The 18,532-nt window shown below is 40.4% G+C and overlaps 1 protein-coding gene and 1 long non-coding RNA gene across 4 annotated transcripts in view; one reads left to right on the top strand and one right to left on the bottom strand.

Moving 5' to 3' along the window:
- LOC126986214 (glutamate receptor ionotropic, NMDA 2B-like) overlaps positions 1-18,532 on the bottom strand; it is a 118,365-nt gene that overhangs the window by 21,150 nt on the left and 78,683 nt on the right. Inside the window, exons 17-18 of the mRNA XM_050842184.1 lie at positions 13,314-13,549; positions 9,307-9,521 (exon numbers count right to left, since the gene is read on the bottom strand). Coding sequence (XP_050698141.1) covers positions 9,307-9,521; positions 13,314-13,549 — 451 coding nt within the window. The remainder of the gene's footprint in view (positions 1-9,306; positions 9,522-13,313; positions 13,550-18,532) is intronic.
- Positions 9,789-11,464, top strand: LOC126986215 (uncharacterized). 3 transcript variants are annotated; one of them, XR_007739406.1, is made up of 3 exons: positions 9,789-9,832; positions 10,978-11,039; positions 11,278-11,464. It is a non-coding gene; the product is annotated as an uncharacterized LOC126986215 (long non-coding RNA). The 3 variants fall into 3 exon arrangements; XR_007739405.1 differs by lacking the exon at positions 9,789-9,832 and adding an exon at positions 10,016-10,171; XR_007739407.1 differs by lacking the exon at positions 9,789-9,832 and adding an exon at positions 10,265-10,308.

Genomic DNA, 18,532 nt, shown 5'->3' on the forward strand with positions numbered 1-18,532 from the left:
GAAGGGAAGGGAAGGAAGGGAAGAAAAAGAGGGAGAGGAGAGGGAAAAGAAGAAAGGAAGGGAAGGGAAGGAAGGGAAGGGAAGGAAGGGGATAGAACAAAGAGAGAGGGAAGAGGGGAGAGAAGAAAGGAAGGGAAGGGAAGGGAAGGGAAGGGAAGGAAGGGGACTGAACAAAGAGAGACAGGGCAGAAGGGAGAGAAGAAACAAAGGGAAGGGAAGGGAAGGGAAGGGAAGGGAAGGGAAGGGAAGGGAAGGAAGGGGACTGAACAAAGAGAGACAGGGAAGAGGGGAGAGAAAAAACAAAGGGAGAGAAGGGGAAGGGAGGGGAGGGAAGGGAGGGACAAGCAGGTATAATAAAAGGGGACAAAATGCTTATAATAAAAAACAATGTCAGTTCCACAATGCATAATTAATTAGTCTTATTATAAAGCAAAGAGAGGGAGAGAGAGAGAGAGAGCAGGCAAGGATAACAATAACAATAACAATAATAATAATAATAATAATAATAATAATAATAATAATAATAATAATAATAATAATAATAATAATAATAACAACAATAAGAGTAATAGTAAAAACAGTAATCATCATCATCATCATCATGTCAATTAGTAAAGTAAATAAAGTCATCAATTATAGAAAACGGGGATTTTTTTTACACCGAACCCCAAAATTTGATGGGAAACTACACTAAAAAAAAAGTTGGGAGGGGAAAAAAAAGTTAAAAGTCGCATATTAATATTTTTTCCAGGAATGTTTTGTGATGAAGGGAAGGGGAGGGGAGGGAGGAGAAGGGGTGTGGGGTGGAAATGGACGGGGTGGAGGGAGGGAGTAGTAAGTGAAGGGTAGGGGTGATGTTATGAAAGAGGAAGAAGAGAATGTGGAAGGAAGGGGGGAAGGTGGAGGGGAAGGGGAGGGGAGGAAAGGGGAAGGGAAGGTAGGGAGAGAAGGGGGAAGGAAGGGGGGAAGGGGGAGGGGAAGTGGAGGGGAGGAAAGGGGAAGGGAAGGTAGGGAGAGAAGAGGGATGGAAGGGGAAACAGATTAGGAAAGGAAGGGAAGGGAATGGGGTGAAGGGATGAGAGAGGGTAATGGGAAAGGGGAAGGAAAGGGAGGAAGGGGTGCGGAAGAAAGGGGAGAGATGTGGGGAGGAAGGGGAGGCAGGCGGGGTAAGTAAGGGGAGTGGAAGGGGTGAGGTTATGAAAGAGGGGAAGGGAAAGGGAGGGAAGGGAATGGGGAAGGAAGGAGAGGAAGGGGAGGGGAGGAGGGGAAGGGGATGAAAGAGGATTAGCAAATGACAAAACAGCTGATAAATTGAAAAACGGGAGGTATGGGAGGAGGAGGAGGAGGAGGAGGAGGAGGAGGGAGATGAAATAAAGGGAAGAAGAAGTGACGGGAAGGGGTAAGAGAAAGGGAAGGGAAGGGAAGTGGAGAGAGGAAAGGGAAGGACTGGGAAGGGAAGGGAAAGGAAAGGAAAAAGGGAGAAGGGAAGGAATGGAATGGGAAGAGAAGGGAAAGGAAAACACAGGAAGGGAAGGGAAGGGAAAGGAAGGGGAGGGAGAGGAAGGGGAGGAAAGGGAAGAGAAGGGAAGGGAAGGGAAGGGAAGGGATGAGAAAGAGAGAGAAGGGAAGAGAAGGAAGGGGAGGAAAGGGAAGGGGAGAAAAACAAGGGAAGGAAAGGGAAGGGAAGGGAGACGAAGGGAAAGGAAAACAATGGAAGGGAAGGGAAGAGAGGGGAAGGGAAGGGAAGGGAAGGGAAGGGAAGGGAAGGGAGGGGAAGGGAAGGGAAGGTAAAGGAAAGGAAGGGAAGGGAAAAGAACGGAAGGGATAGGAAGGGAAGGGAAGGGGAGGGAAGGGAAGGGAAAGGAAGGTCCAAAGCGTTTAACCCAAGATGCACCGGAGTGAAGGGAAGGAAGGGAATGAAGGGAAGGGAAGGGAAGGGAAAAAAATCACACGAAGGGATAACTTCAGCAAATATATATATCAAAAAGTAGATAAAAAGTAGATAGATATTGACCAAACTACACGAGTCGATAGATAAACAGGCCGGGCGATAATAGATAATGCTGTAATAGATAAATATGGAGAATAGATAGACAGATAGATAGATAGATAGATAGATAGTATAGATAGATATGTGGAAAGATTAGTGGATAGAATAATAGATAGTTTAATATATAGAGTTAGATAGATGAAAAGATAGATAAATAGATAGATAGATAGATAGATAGATAGTATAGTATAAATAGATATGTTGAAAGATTAGTAGATAGTTTAATAGATAGAGTTAGATAGACAGATAGATAGATAGATAGTTAGATAGATAGACAGAATATTCAAGCACAAACACACACTATTTAGGGAACAAACAAACAAACAGATGGATGTAAACACACACAAACAAACACACAAACACAGATAATAATTTGCTACCACCGAGACAGACAGACAGACAGACAGACAGACAGACAAAAGAATATAAATTTACATGTATTTCAATATATTAGATAGATAGATAGATGGATAGATAGATAGATAGATAGATAGATAGATAGATAGATAGAGAGAGAGAGAGAGAGAGAGAGAGAGAGAGAGAGAGAGAGAGAGAGAGAGAGAGAGAGAGAGAGAGAGAGAGAACACACACACACACACACACACAAACACACACACACACACACACACACACACACACACACACACACACACACACACACACACACACAGATAAACATACAAACAGTCTTAATTTGCTAAAGGACAGATGCATTAGTCGGCAAATTAAACACACACACACACACACACACACACACACACACACACACACACACACACACACACACACACACACACACACGGAGAGATACATGAATAAATAAAAATAACGAGAAGGTTCATGAGGAAAAAAAATAAACGAAGGTAGAAAAAAACAGTAAAATAAAACACACACAAAAAAACACACAAAAAAAACAGATGAAAAGTATAATTAACCGAGTAGAAGAAAAAATAAATAAGTAAATAAAAATAATTAAACGTATGAGTAAAGATGAAGGGAAGGAAGGGAAGGGAAGGGAAGGGAAGGGAAAGCAAAACAAAGGGAAGGGAAGAGACGGGAGAGAAAGGGAAGGGAAGAGAAATTGAGGGAAGGGAAAAAGACAGACAGAAAGAAAACAGTAAGAGAGATAGACAGACAAACAGATAGACAGATAGACAGAGAGAGAGAGAGAGAGAGAGAGAGAGAGAGAGAGAGAGAGAGAGAGAGAGAGAGAGAGAGAGAGAGAGAGAGAGAGAGAGAGAGAGAGAGAAAAAAAAAGAAAGAGAGAGAGACAGAAACAGACAGACAGACATATAGACAGAGAGAAAGACAAAAAAAAGAGAGATTGATAGACAGAGACAGACAGACAGACAGACAGACAGACAGATAGACAGAGAGAAAGACAAAAAAAAAGAGATTGATAGACAGAGACAGACAGAAAAAGTTTAATGAAAAAAAAGGAAAAGGAAAGAGACAGACAGAGAGGTGAATAAACAGACAGACAGACAGATAGGCATACAGAAAGATAGACAGAGAGAAAGAAAGACAACAAAAGAGAGATTGAGAGACAGAAACAGACAGAAAAAATGTAATGATAAAAAGAAAAAGGATGGACAGACAGAGAGGCGAATAAACAGAGAGACAGATAGACAGGAGAAGAAACGGAGATAATAAAAAGAGACAGAGAGACAGAGAAAAAGATAGACAGAGAGAGATAAAGACAAAAAAAAAGATTAACAAACAGATAGAAAAAGTGAAAGGAGAAAGACAGACAGACAGAGGAGAATAAACAGATAGACAGGAGAAGAAACAGAGGGAATAAAAAGAGACAGAGAGACAGACAGAGAAAAGACAGATGAATAAATATACAGAAAGAAGAAAGAAAAGAGTAAAAAGAGACAGACAGACAGGATAACATAGACAGAGAGATTTATAAAGACAGGGAGAGAGAAAGAGACAAAGAAAGAAAGATTAATAGACAGAGATATAGTGAAAAGAGAGATAGACAGACAGGATAACATAGACAGATTGAGAAAGACAGGAAGAGGCAAACAGGACAGAAAAAGAGAGCTTAATAGACAGGCGAATTTACAAACAGACACAATTAGAAAGAGAAAAAGAGAGACAGACATTATAAAGACAGAAAGAGGAAGAAAAAGAATGAAAATGTGGACAGATAGACAGGAAGATAAAGACAGGCAGAGAGGAAGAGACAGATAGACAGACAAATATATAGATAGATAGACTAGGAAGAAACAAACAGGGAGATAAAGATAGGAAGAGAGGAAGAGACAGATAGACAGACAGAGAGATAGATAGACAGACACAGAAGAAACACACACACACACACACACACACACACACACACACACACACACACACACACACACACACACTGGGCAACATTTAATGAAAGCTAAACAAACTTAATCTAATAATTTAATGGAAATGGCAGACAAACAGACATAGCAGACAGCCAAACACACACACACACACACACACACACACACACACACACACACACACACACACACACACACACACACACACACACACACACACACATTTCAAGAAACAACTAAACAAACACACAAAGCAATTTAAACAAGACAAACAAACAATGACAAAAAATAAACAATGAAAGTAACAGACAAACAAACACACAAACAAACAAACAAACAAACAAACAAACAATATCTGGCAACAAACTTTCTCTTTCATTTCATGCTTGCCAAACGTACGAGAGAGAGAGAGAGAGAGAGAGAGAGAGAGAGAGAGAGAGAGAGAGAGAGAGAGAGAGAGAGAGAGAGAGAGAGAGAGAGAGAGAGAGAGAGAGAGAGAGAGAGAGAGAGAGAGAGAGAGAGAGAGAGAGAGAGAGAGAGAGAGAGAGAAAGGACAACAGATGCATCGGTTGGTTTAATAATTGTTTGGGAAGAGGAGGAGGAGGAGGAGGAGGAGGAGGAGGAGGAGGAGGAGGAGGAGGAGGAGGAGAAGAAGAAGGAGGAGGAGGAGGAGGAGGAGGAGGAGGACGAGTAGAAATAGTAAGAATATTACGTTACATAGAGGGGAAAAGGGAGGAGGAGGAGGAGGAGGAGGAGGAGGAGGAGGAGGAGGAAGAAGAAGAAGAGGAAGAAATATAAATGGAAAACAGAGACTACGAGAAAATAGATTACTAATAAGAAGAAGAATGAGGAGAAGAAAAGAGGAGAAGAGGAGGAGGAGGAGGAGGAAGAGGAGAAGGAAGAATGAAGGAGGAGAAGGAAGGAAGGAAGAAGGAAGAAGGAAGTGAGAGAAATAGAGATGAAAACAACCAAATAAAGATTGCTAGAGGAAGAGGAAGAGGAGGAGGAGGAGGAGGAGGAGGAGGAGGAGGAGGAAGAGAAATGAGAGCAAGGGAGGCAAATAGAGGCATTACGAGAGAGAGAGAGAGAGAGAGAGAGAGAGAGAGAGAGAGAGAGAGAGAGAGAGAGAGAGAGAGAGAGAGAGAGAGAGAGGAAGAGAGAGAGCATCACTTATCAATATATTTCAAAACTAGCAAAAAAATAATAATAGTAATAATAATAGTAATAATAATAATAATAACAACAATATTTACCTTTTTTTCTCTCTCCTGTCGAGTCCAAATAGGAAAGGGAAAAGGAGGAAGGTGATTGGTCGGCCAGAAAGAGAGGAAGGAAAAAGCTTGAATCTGATTGGCCCGCGCGGGGGGAAAGGTTAATTCTGATTGGCTGTGGGCCGCCCGAGCACGTCCCGCCACGCCATTGGTCCGAAAAGATAACATAAAAGAAAACGGGGATGGCGGGAATCAAAGAAAATGGGAAAGGGAGTGACGGGAGGTAAAGAAAATGGGAAAGGGTATGACTGAGGGGAAAGAAAATGGGAAATGAATAAATAAAGACAATAAGGGAAAGAAAATGGGAAATGAATAAATAAAGACGAGAATTGAAAGAAAATGGGAAATGAATAAATAAAGACGAGAATTGAAAGAAAATGGGAAATGGGTAAATAAAGACGAAAAGGGAAAGAAAATGGGAAATGAATAAATAAAGACGAAAAGGGAAAGAAAATGGGAAATGAATAAATAAAGACGAAAAGGGAAAGAAAATGGGAAATGAATAAATAAAGACGAAAAGGGAAAGAAAATGGGAAATGAATAAATTAAGGCAAAAAAGGAAAGAAAATGGGAAATGAATAAATAAAGACGAAAAGGGAAAGAAAATGGGAAATGAATAAATAAAGACAAAATGGGAAAGAAAATGGGAAATGAATAAATAAAGACAAAATGGGAAAGAAAATGGGAAATGGGTAAATAAAGACAAAATGGGAAAGAAAATGGGAAATGAATAAATAAAGACAAAATGGGAAAGAAAATGGGAAATGGGTAAATAAAGACAAAATGGGAAAGAAAATGGGAAATGAATAAATAAAGACAAAATGGGAAAGAAAATGGGAAATGAATAAATAAAGACGAAAAGGGAAAGAAAATGGGAAATGAATAAATAAAGACAAAATGGGAAAGAAAATGGGAAATGAATAAATAAAGACGAGAATTGAAAGAAAATGGGAAATGAATAAATAAAGACGAAAAGGGAAAGAAAATGGGAAATGAATAAATAAAGACAAAATGGGAAAGAAAATGGGAAATGAATAAATAAAGACGAGAATTGAAAGAAAATGGGAAATGAATAAATAAAGACAAAAGGGAAAAGAAATGGAAATGAATAAATAAAGACGAAAAGGGAAAGAAAATGGGAAATGAATTAATAAAGACGAAAAGGGAAAGAAAATGGGAAATGAATTAATAAAGACGAAAAGGGAAAGAAAATGGGAAATGGGTAAATAAAGACGAAAAGGGAAAGAAAATGGGAAATGAATTAATAAAGACGAAAAGGGAAAGAAAATGGGAAATGAATAATAAAGACAAAATGGGTAAGAAAATGGGTAATGAATTAATAAAGACGAAAAGGGAAAGAAAATGGGAAATGAATTAATAAAGACGAAAAGGGAAAGAAAATGGGAAATGAATTAATAAAGACGAAAAGGGAAAGAAAATGGGAAATGAATTAATAAAGACGAAAAGGGAAAGAAAATGGGAAATGAATTAATAAAGACGAGAATTGAAAGAAAATGGGAAATGAATAAATAAAGACGAGAATTGAAAGAAAATGGGAAATGAATAAATAAAGACGAAAAGGGAAAGAAAATGGGAAATGAATTAATAAAGACGAAAAGGGAAAGAAAATGGGAAATGAATTAATAAAGACGAAAAGGGAAAGAAAATGGGAAATGGGTAAATAAAGACGAAAAGGGAAAGAAAATGGGAAATGAATTAATAAAGACGAAAAGGGAAAGAAAATGGGAAATGAATAAATAAAGACGAAAAGGGAAAGAAAATGGGAAATGAATAAATAAAGACAAAATGGGAAAGAAAATGGGAAATGAATAAATAAAGACAAAATGGGAAAGAAAATGGGAAATGAATAAATAAAGACGAAAAGGGAAAGAAAATGGGAAATGAATAAATAAAGACAAAATGGGAGAGAAAATGGGAAATGAATAAATTAAGACAAAAAGGGAAAGAAAATGGGAAATGAATAAATAAAGACAAAATGGGAAAGAAAATGGGAAATGAATAAATTAAGACAAAAAGGGAAAGAAAATGGGAAATGAATAAATAAAGACGAGAATTGAAAGAAAATGGGAAATGAATAAATAAAGACGAGAATTGAAAGAAAATGGGAAATGGGTAAATAAAGACAAAATGGGAAAGAAAATGGGAAATGAATAATAGAGGAAATGAGAAATAAATAAACGAAGACAAAAAGGAAAAATGAGAAAGAAAGAGAAGGAAAAGAAAACAAGAAAAAGAAATGAGTAAGAAATGGGAAATAAAAAGAAGGAAAAAAATAATAAAAAGATAAAAAGAAAAAAATGAGGAAATAAGTAAAGGAAGATGAAGGCGAAAAAGGGAATGAAAAACAAAGAAGAAAAAGAAAAAAAAAGAAAGAAATACGAAAGAAAGAAAAGAGAGAGGAAGGAAAATAAAAGGAAAATCTGAAAAAAAGTGATGGAGAGGAAAAGTAAAAAAAAATAATGATTGAGAAAACATGAAAAAAAAGAAGAAAAAAAAGGAGGGGAATTAATTAAGATAGAAAAACAAAGAAAATAAAGAAACAGGAAATAAGAAAAAATAAAAGGAGAAAGTAAACAAGAAAACAATAACAGAAAACAAAAACAAACAAAAAAAGACACAATCAACAAAAAAAAAACACAAAAACAAACAAACAAAAAGGTCATCTCACAAACACGCAATTACTCCATCCCCAAACTCGACACACACCTGTTTGTTTATGTTTGTTTGTTTGCTTACCTGTGTTTGTTTACCTGTTTGCCCGGCTTAATTAGGGCCCACTTACCTGCCGTGCTCATGACATCCGAGTGTGCGTGTGTGTGTGTGTGTGTGTGTGTGTGTGTGTGTGTGTGTGTGTGTGTGTGTGTGTGTGTGTGTGTGTTCATTCCCCTAATATCAAGTTTCATTTACTAACATACTGACTGTTTTTTTCTTTTTTTCTTTTTTTCTTACCTTCAAACACCCTTTTTTTTTATCTTCCCTCCCTATTTCTGCCTCCCTTAACCCTTTCTCCCTTTCCCTCCTCCTCCCTTTCCCATACCTATTAAAATCGTGAAATTGTTTTTTTGTGGGAGAGAAGGACAGAAGGGAGAAGAGAGAAGGGAGCAAAGAGAGAAAAGGGAGAGAAGGACAAAAGGGAGAAGAGAGAGGAGAGAAGGGAGGAGAGAGAAAAGGGAGAGAAGGGCAGAAGGGAGAAGAGAGAGAAGGAGAGAAGGGAGAAGCAAGAGAAGGCAGGAGAGAGAAAAGGGAGAGAAGGACAGAAGGGAGAAGAGAGAAGGAGACAAGGGAGAAGAGAGAAGGGAGCAATAAGAGAAAAGGGAGAGGAAAGAAGGGAGAAAAGAGAGAAGGGAACAGAGAAAGAAAAGGGAGAGAAGGAGAGAAGGGAGGAGAGAGAAAAGGGAGATAAGTAAGAAAGAGGAAAAGAAGGGAGAGAAAAAGGAAATCATATCGTGTGTAAGGATTGCATAATAGCTTGACTCCTCCTCCTCCTCCTCCTCCTCCTCCAAGCCTTACCTATGAACATACTGGAAACACTTATAACGCACTAACTAATGCTTCTCTGACCCCTCACACTCCACACAAGACTCCATAATCACCCTTGTCCCCGTTTCTCTTCCTCCTTTCACCCTCACACCGCTAATCTTACCTCTGGACATGTTGCGGGGGCTTCTTGTGAATTAGTTTGTGACCGCTCGCCTCCAGCTGCTTTTCCAGGTGTCTGATGGTAACCCGCGCCATGTCCAACTCGTGCTTAACCCGCCATATGTGGGTGTCACAGAGAGGGTCGCGGCATCGGTGTCTGCGGAGTTTGGTGGTTGCCTCGTACACAGCGCCGCGGAAGGTGAGGGACTTGCCCATACTCTGAAGGGGATTGCAAATGGAGTTAGGTTAGGTTAGGTTAGGTTAGGTTTGGGTAGAGTAGAATTGGGTTACTTAAGGTTTGGTTGAGTTAGAAGAGGATTAAGTTAGATCATGTTAAGTTAGATGAATATAAGATTAGATTAGGTTAGGTTAGGTTAGGTTAGGTTAGGTTAGGTTAGGTTTGGGTAGAGTAGAATTGGGTTACTTAAGGTTTGGTTGAGTTAGAAGAGGATTAAGTTAGATCATGTTAAGTTAGATGAATGTAAGGTTAGATTAGGTTAGGTTAGTGGAGTTAGATTAGATTAGATTAGGTTAGGTTTGGGTAGAGTAGGATTGGGTTACTTTAGGTTTGGTTGAGTTTTAGGAGGATTAAGTTAGATTATGTTAAGTTAGATGAATGTAAGGTCAGATTGGGTTAGGTTAGTGGAGTTAGATTAGATTAGATTATGTTAGGTTTGGGTTAGGTTAGATTAGGTTAGGTTAGGTTAGTGGAGTTAGATTAGATTAGATTAGGTTAGGTTTGGGTAGAGAAGGATTAGGTTACGTTAGGTTTGGTTGAGTTAGAGGAGGATTAAGTTAGATTATGTTAAGTTAGATGAATATAAGGTTAGATTAGGTTAGGTTAGTGGAGTTAGATTAGATTAGATTAGGTTAGGTTTGGGTAGAGAAGGATTAGGTTACGTTAAGTTTGGTTGAGTTAGAGGAGGATTAAGTTAGATTAGGTTAGGTTAGAGGAATATAAGGTTAGATTAGGTTAGGTTAGTGGAGTTAGATTAGATTAGATTAGGTTAGGTTTGGGTAGAGAAGGATTGGGTTACTTAAGGTTTGGTTAAGTTAGAAGAGGATTAAGTTAGATTATGTTAAGTTAGATGAATATAAGATTAGATTAGGTTAGGCTAGTGGAGTTAGATTAAGTTAGATTAGGTTAGGTTAGAGGAATATAAGATTAGATTAGGTTAGGTTAGTGGAGTTAGATTAGATTAGGTTAGGCTAAGTTTGGGTAGAGTAGATTTAGGTTAAGTTTCTGATAAAAGGGGGAAAGGAGGGGGATGTTAGTGAGGGGGTGGGGATGGTAGTAAGGGAAGGGTTGGGCTAGTCGGGGGATGGGTGACGGAGGAGGGATTGGAATGAGTGTAAGAGCGATTAAAAAGAGGATTTGAGTCTATAGGATTGAGGGAAGGGGTTAATTGTGAGGGATTGAGAGCAGAGGATTGGATCAGTGGAGGATTGAAATGAGATGGGGAGGAAGAAGAGGGTGGGATGGGATTACAGGGGGATTAGAAGAGGAAGGGTAAGTTCGGTTAGATTAAAGTAGGATTACATTAAGTTTGGTTATGCTAGAGAAAGATTAGGTTAGATTATGTTAGAGCAATATCAGATTAGATTAGGTTACATCAATATTAGGTTAGGTTAGGTTAGAGGAATATAAGGTTAGATTAGGTTACAGCAATATTAGGTTAGGTTAGGTTAGAGGAATATAAGGTTAGATTAGGTTACAGCAATATTAGGTTAGGTTAGGTTAGAGGAACATAAGAATAGATTAGATTAGGCTATTGCAAAGTTAGGCTACATTAGGTTAGATTATGTTAGAGCAATATTAGGTTAAATTAAGTTACAGCAATATTAGGTTAGCTTAGGTTAGAGGAATATAAGGTTAGATTAGGTTAGGTTATTGCAAAGCTAGGTTACATTAGGTTAGGTTATGTTAGAGCAATATTAGGTCAGGTTAGGTTACAGCAATATTAGGTTAGCTTAGGTTAGAGGAATATAAGGTTAGATTAGGTTAGGTTATTGCAAAGTTAGGTTACATTAGGTTAGATTATGTTAGAGCAATATTAGGTTAGCTTAGGTTAGAGGAATATAAGGTTAGATTAGGTTAGGTTATTGCAAGGTTAGGTTATATTAGGTTAGGTTATTGCAAGGTTAGGTTATATTAGGTTAGGTTAGAGGAAGATTAGGTTAGATTAGGTTAGGTTAGTGCAAGGTTAGGATGGATTAGGTTAAAACAAAATTAGGTTACACTTGATATAGAAGGAACAAGAGGTAAGGAAAGAAGGGAGAAGAGGGAGAAGGGAGAAGATAGAAAAGGGAGATGCCAGAAGGGAGAAGAGGGAGAAGGGAGAAGATGAATAAGGAAGAAGAGGAAGAGGAGTTAGAGGAATATAAGGTTAGACTAGGTTAGTGCAAAGTTAGGCTACATTAGGTTAGATTAGAAAAAAGCAAAATTAGGTTACACTCGGTTAGAAGGAATGAAAGGGAAGGGCAGAAGGGAGAAGAGGGAGAAGGGAGAAGATAGAAAAGGGAGATGCCAGAAGGGAGAAGAGGGAGAAGGGAGAAGATAGAAAAGGGAGAGGCCAGAAGGGAGAAGAGGGAGAAGGGAGAAGAGGGAGAAGGGAGAAGATAGAAAAGGGAGATGCCAGAAGGGAGAAGAGGGAGAAGGGAGAAGATAGAAAAGGGAGATGCCAGAAGGGAGAAGAGGGAGAAGGGAGAAGATAGAAAAGGGAGATGCCAGATGGGAGAAGAGGAGAAGGAGAAGATAGAAAAGGGAGATGCCAGAAGGGAGAAGAGGGAGAAGGGAGAAGATAGAAAAGGGAGATGCCAGAAGGGAGAAGAGGGAGAAGGGAGAAGATAGAAAAGGGAGATGCCAGAGGGAGAAGAGGGAGAAGGGAGAAGATAGAAAAGGGAGAGGCCAGAAGGGAGAAGAGGGAGAAGGGAGAAGATAGAAAAGGGAGATGCCAGATGGGAGAAGAGGGAGAAGGGAGAAGATAGAAAAGGGAGAGGCCAGAAGGGAGAAGAGGGAGAAGGGAGAAGATAGAAAAGGGAGATGCCAGAAGGGAGAAGAGGGAGAAGGGAGAAGATAGAAAAGGGAGAGGCCAGAAGGGAGAAGAGGGAGAAGGGAGAAGTAAGGAAGAAGAGGAAGAGAAAAAAAAGAGAAAAGGAAATCATAAGGCGTGTTAGGATTACATAATAGCTTGACTCCTTCTCCTCCTCCTCCTCCTCCTCCTCCTCTCTTCCTCTTCCCCCTCCTCCTCTTCTTTGTCCTCTTCCTTCCTCTGGTCTTGAGTTCAATTTATTTTTATTCTTTATCTTCTCCCACTTCCTCTTCCTCTTCCTCCTCTTCCTCTTCCTCCTCTTCCTCTTCCTCCCTCTCTTTAAATAGTTAATTATCTTCCTTTGAAAAGAAAATTAGGTTTCTCTCCCTTTCTCCTCTCCTATTTTCTCTCCATCCCTCCCTACCTCCCTCCTTCCCTCCCTCCCTCCCATTCCTTCATCCTCCATTCGTTTATCTCCCTCTTGTCTGATTCCTTCCTTTCTTCCTTCCTTCCTTCCTTCCTTCCTTCCTTCCTTCCTTCCTTCAATCAATTTATTTTTCAACTGCCTCTCTCTCTTTCCTCTTCCCTCCCTCCTCCTCCTCCTCCTCCTCCTCCGTCTTCCTCTCCTCATCAGAATTCATCCCTCCTCTCTCCATCTCTCCCTTCTTCGATTTCTTCCTCCTCCTCCTCCTGTTCCTTCACCACCAGATCCGCCTCCTCCTCCTCCTCCTCCTCCTCCTCCTCCTCCTCCTTCTCCTCCTCTTCCTCCTGATTCCACGCTTTCTCAATCCACACCTATCTCTCTCTCTAACCCACTCATTCAGTCACTCACTCCTTCTGTCTCTCCCTTCCCCTTTCTCACTCTCCTCCTCCACCTCCTCTCTCTCTCTCTCTCTCTCTCTCTCTCTCTCTCTCTCTCTCTCTCTCTCTCTCTCTCTCTCTCTCTCTCTCTCCTCCTCCACTTCTCTCCCTCACTCACCAGGCTCACGAGGGCACAACACCCGCCACTGTCCTTCTTGGCCAGGTGTTTCCTCACGTATTTGAAGTAGATGTGCTCGAGGCCCAGCAGCACCACGGCCAGCACCATGCCGATCCCCAGCAGCAGGTAGGCGGAGAGGAACTGCTCGATGGCCAGGGGTTCCGAGGCCCTCCGCTGCTGCTTCATCGGCTTGCACGTTCCAGTCATCCAGAACCTTTGTAGCCGCTCGATTTCGCCTGGAACGATGGATGTGGTTGGGTTGGTTAGGTTGGGTTGGGTTGGATGGGGTTGGAAGGAGGGGTTTGGGGTTGGGTTAGGTTTGGGCCGGGTTGGAAGATGAATGTGGTTGGGTTGGAAGGAGGGGTTTGGGGTTGGGTTAGGTTTGGGCCGGGTTGGAAGATGAATGTGGTTGGGTTGGAAGGAGGGGTTTGGGGTTGGGTTTAAATGGGTTGGAAGATGAATGTGGTTGGGTTGGAAGGAGGGGTTTGGGGTTGGGTTAGGTTTGGGCCGGGTTGGAAGATGAATGTGGTTGGGTTGGTTAGGTTGGGTTGGGTTGGATGGGGTTGGAAGGAGGGGTTTGGGGTTGGGTTAGGTTTGGGCCGGGTTGGAAGATGAATGTGGTTGGGTTGGAAAGAGGTTGGGGAAGGGGGTTGGGTTGGGAGGGGTTGGGTTAGGTTTGAATGGGTTGGTTAGGCTGGGTTGGTTGGGGAATGTGGTTGGGGTTGGAGGGAGGGCTTTGGGGTTGGGTTAGGTTTGGTTAGGTTAGGTTGTGGTTGTAGTTGGTTTGGGTTGGTTGAGGTTGAGTTTGGGTTGGGTTGGGGAAAGTGGGGTTGTACCATGGGGATTTGAGGAAGGGCTTTGGGTTAGGTTAGGTTAGGTTAGGTTAGGTTGGTTCGAGTAAGGATTGGGTTGGTTGCTTGGTTGACTGATTTGGTTGATAATTTGGTTGGTGGTTTGTTTTATAGGTTGGGGGAAAGTGGGGATGGCCCAAGGGGATTTGAGGAAGGGCTTTGAGGTTGGGTTAGGTTGGTTGGGTTAGGTTAGATGACCCCAATGAAGGTATAGAGATGAAAATAAAGACATAATTAAAGAGAGATAGACAAAATAAAAAGTTGATGATTACCTCCCTTTCTTTCCCTCCTCCCTCTCCCCTCTCTTTCTCCCTCTCCCTCATTTTCACTCTCTCTCACTCTCTCCTCCTCCTCCTCCTCCTCTTTTTCTTCGTTTTCCTTCTCATTCTATTTTCTCTATTTTCTCCTATCTTCTCTCTCTCTCTCTCTCTCTCTCTCTCTCTCTCTCTCTCTCTCTCTCTCTCTCACCAGACAACTCAATTAGACAACAAAAAATAAAGAGAAAGAGTTGAAAATAAAAATAAGTAAAGATAAAAAAGATACATAAATAAAGAAAGTTGTTTGTTAATTGAGCCTTTGATCCTACATAATAATAATAATAAAAAAAAAAAAAATAACAATAATAATAAGTTTGCTGTAGCCGCCGACGCGTAAAAGTGGGTCACAGAAAACGGAGAAAAGTTTAAATGAAGGTATATTAAAGTTGTTTACGTTATATAAGCTTGTTTACCTGCGAATTTGTTTGTTGTTTGTTTGTTTGTTTATTTGTTTGTTTTGAGAAAGTGTGAGTTGATGGCTATACATAACTTGCGATGCATGAATGAATGAAGGAAGGAAGGAAGGAGAGAAAGAAAAGAAAGAGAGAAGGAAAGGAAGGAAGAATGGAATAAAAAAAGAAAGAAAGAAAGAAAGGAAGGAAGGAAGGAAGGGAGAAAGAAAGAAAGAAAGAAAAAAAGAAAGATTGAAAGAAAGAAAGGAAGGATAAGAAACAAAGGAGAGTAAGAAAGAAAGAAAGAAAAAAAGAAAGAAAGAAAGGAAAGAAGGAAGGATAAGAAACAAAGAGAACCGAAAGAAAGAAAAAAGGAAGAAAGGAAAAAAAGAAAGAAAAGAAGGAAAATAATAAAAGAAAGGAGAAAGGAAGGAAGGAAGGAGGGCGGGATAATAAAGATTGAATAAAACCCGGAAGAGAAAGGAGGAGGAGGAGGAGGAGGAGGTGAAGGAAGGAAAACAAGAGTGAGGAAGACATTAGTAAAGTGGAGGAGGAGGAGGAGGAGGAGGAGGAGGGGAGCAAGAGAAGGGAGGAGCAGAGAAGGACGATGAAAGAGGAAGAGGAGGAGGAAGAGGAGGAGGAGGAGGAGGAGGAAGAAGAAGAGGAGGAGGAAGACTTGTGTGAGCGAGGTAAAGGATTATAGGAAGAAGGAAGAGAGTGAAGGAGGATGAAGGGAAGATAATTGAAGGGTTGAGAGGAAGAGGAGGAGGAAGAAGAGGAGGAGGAAGAGGAGGAGAAGGGAAGACGAAGAAGGTAGGGCGAAGTAAATGAAGGATTACAGTAAGGAGAGGAAGGAAGGAGAGAAGATGGAGGGAAGAGAAGAAGGAGGAGGAGGATGAGGAGAGGAGGAAGAGAGAGAGAGAGAGAGAGAGAGAGAGAGAGAGAGAGAGAGAGAGAGAGAGAGAGAGAGAGAAGAAGAGAAGAAGGAGAGAGAGAGAAGAGAAGAGGAGGAGAGAGAGAAGAGAGAGAGAGAGAGAGAGAGAGAGAGAGAGAGAGAGAGAGAGAGAGAGAGAGAGAGAGAGAGAGAGAGAGAGAGAGAGAGAGAGAGAGAGAGAGAGAGAGAGAGAGAGAGAGAGAGAGAGAGAGAGAGAGAGAGAGAGAGAGAGAGAGAGAGTATAAAAAAGAAATAAGAAAGCGAGTAAAGAAAGAGAAGAAGGAAGGAAGGAAGGAAGAAAGAAAGAGAAGAAAAAATCAAGGAAAAAATGAACGAATGATGATAAAGAAAGGAGGAGGAGGAGGAGGAGGAGGAGGAGGAGGAGACTAAGGGAGATGAGAGGAAGTAAGAGAGAGATTTACCTCCCTTTCTTCCATTAATTTACCTGCCCTTACCTGCCCTCTCTCTCTCTCTCTCTCAATTACATTTTTTTCCTTCTTTCTTCTACTTTCTCTTCCTTTTCCTTCCTTCCTTTCTTTCTTTCTTTCTTTCTTTCTTTCTTTCCTTCCTTCCTTCCCTTCCTTCACCACTTAATCCTATCTTCAGCCACACACACCTTCCTCCTCCTCCTCCTCCTCCTCCTCCTCCTCCTCCTCCTGTAAACAATCCGTCTAATCAAACACTCGCCTCCTATTGGTCCTTTCAACGTGACGCCATTTTTAAAGGGCCTTATTTTCCCTCCCTCCCTTTTTTCCTCTTTTTTTCCTCTTTTCTGATGTTTTTCTTTTCCCTTTTTCTCTTTTTTTCTTATTTTCCTGTTTTTTTTTCCTTTTTTCCTTCTTTTTCTCTTTTCTTCTCCTCTTTTTTCCTCTTTTTTTTCTTATTTTCCTGTTTTTCTTTTTTGTTTTCCCTTTTCCTCTTTTTTTCCTTTTTTCTCTTTTTTTTTAACCTTTTCTCTTTTATTTCTAAGTTTTTTTATCTTTTTTTTCATGTTTATTATTATTATTATTATTATTATTATTATTATTATTATTATTATTATTATTATTATTATTATTATTATTTTGATTTTACGAACTTATATTTTCTTTCTTTTTCCTTCTTTCTCTCCTCTGTTTCTCTTTTCGTTCTTCTCTTTTTCTTCTTTTCTTTCTCTCTTCTTCTTTTTCTTGTCTTCTCCTTTTCTTCTTCTTTTTCTTCCTCTTCCTCTTACTTAACTTTTAAAAATCTCATTCTAATGCAATTTTAAAACGAACCCAGCAGCGTAACTCTCTCTCTCTCTCTCTCTCTGGACCTGTTATCATTTATCTTTCTTTCTCCCATTTATTTTATTATTATTATTATCATCATCATCATCATTTTTCTCTCTTTTCCTTTTTTTCCTCTTTTTATAATTCATTTTCCTCTTTTATTTCCTTTTTCCTTCTTATTTCCTCTCTTTATTCCTGCTTTTCCTCTTTTTCATTCCTTGTTTCCTTCTTTTTCCCAGTTTCTTGAGGCTTAATTTCTCTCTCTCTCTCTCTCTCTCTCTCTCACAGTCATAAACTCGCCTCTAAATCACTTAATGGGCAGTTAGTGAACAGCGATTGGGAATTAACGGTCGAATTGGGTGATTAGGGATGATGATGATGATGATGATGATGTAGTTGTAGTAGTAGTAGTAGTAGTAGTAGTAGTAGTAGTAGTAGTAGTAGCAGTAATAGTAGTGGTAGTAGTAGTAGTAGTAGTAGTAGTGGCGGTGGTAGTGGTGGTGGTGGTGGTAACAGTAGTAGTAGGAGTAGTAGTAGTAGTAGTAGTAGTAGTAGTAGTAGTAGAAGTGGAAGAGGAAGAAGAAGAAGAAGAAGAAGAAGACGAAATAAATGAGAAAATGGGAAAAGAGAATGAAAGAAAATAAGGTTATCTTTATATTTACTCTCTCTCTCTCTCTCTCTCTCTCTCTCTCTCTCTCTCTCTCTCTCTCTCTCTCTCTCTCTCTCTCTCTCTCTCTCTCTCTCTCTCTCTCTCTCCTCTGCACCTGTTCCATTTCTCTTTGTTTCTTTTATTTCTCCTTCTGTTCCTCATTAGTCTCTCTCTCTCTCTCTCTCTCTCTCTCTCTCTCTCTCTCTCCTCTGCACCTGTTCCTTCCCTTTTTATTTCTCCTTCTGTTCCTCATTAGTCTCTCTCTCTCTTCCTCTCTCTTCTCTCTCTCCTCCTCTTCATCCTGGACCCTCCCTTCCTCCTTCCCTTCCTCCTTCCTTCCCTTCCTTTCCCTTTCCTTTCCCTTACCCTCACTTCCCTTCCTATCATTACATCTTATTCCTTCCCTTCCCCCCCTTTCTCTTACCTTACCTTGCCTTCCCTTCCCTTCTCTCTCTTCCTCCTTTTCCTCTCCTCCCTTCCCTTCCCTTCGCTTTCCTTCACTTTCATTCCTTCCATACCTGTCCCTTCACTTCCTTTGTCTCTCTCCCTTCCCTTACTGTCCCTTCCCCTGCCTTCCCTCCCTTCCTTTCCCTTCCCTTACCCTCCTTTCCTTTCGTTTTCCTTCGCTTTCCTTCCTTCCCTACCTGTCCCTACCCTTCTCTTAAATTACCTTATCTTCCTGTCCCTTCTCTTCCCTTCCCTTCCCTTCCTTCCTTCCTTCCTTCCTTTCCTTCTCTCCTTTCTCTCTCTCTCTCTCTCTCTCTCTCTCTCTCTCTCTCTCTCTCTCTCTCTCTCTCTCTCTCTCTCTCTCTCTAATATATTTGTA

Source organism: Eriocheir sinensis, chromosome 61 (genome assembly GCF_024679095.1).
Source record: "Eriocheir sinensis breed Jianghai 21 chromosome 61, ASM2467909v1, whole genome shotgun sequence".
Taxonomy (NCBI): domain Eukaryota; kingdom Metazoa; phylum Arthropoda; class Malacostraca; order Decapoda; family Varunidae; genus Eriocheir; species Eriocheir sinensis.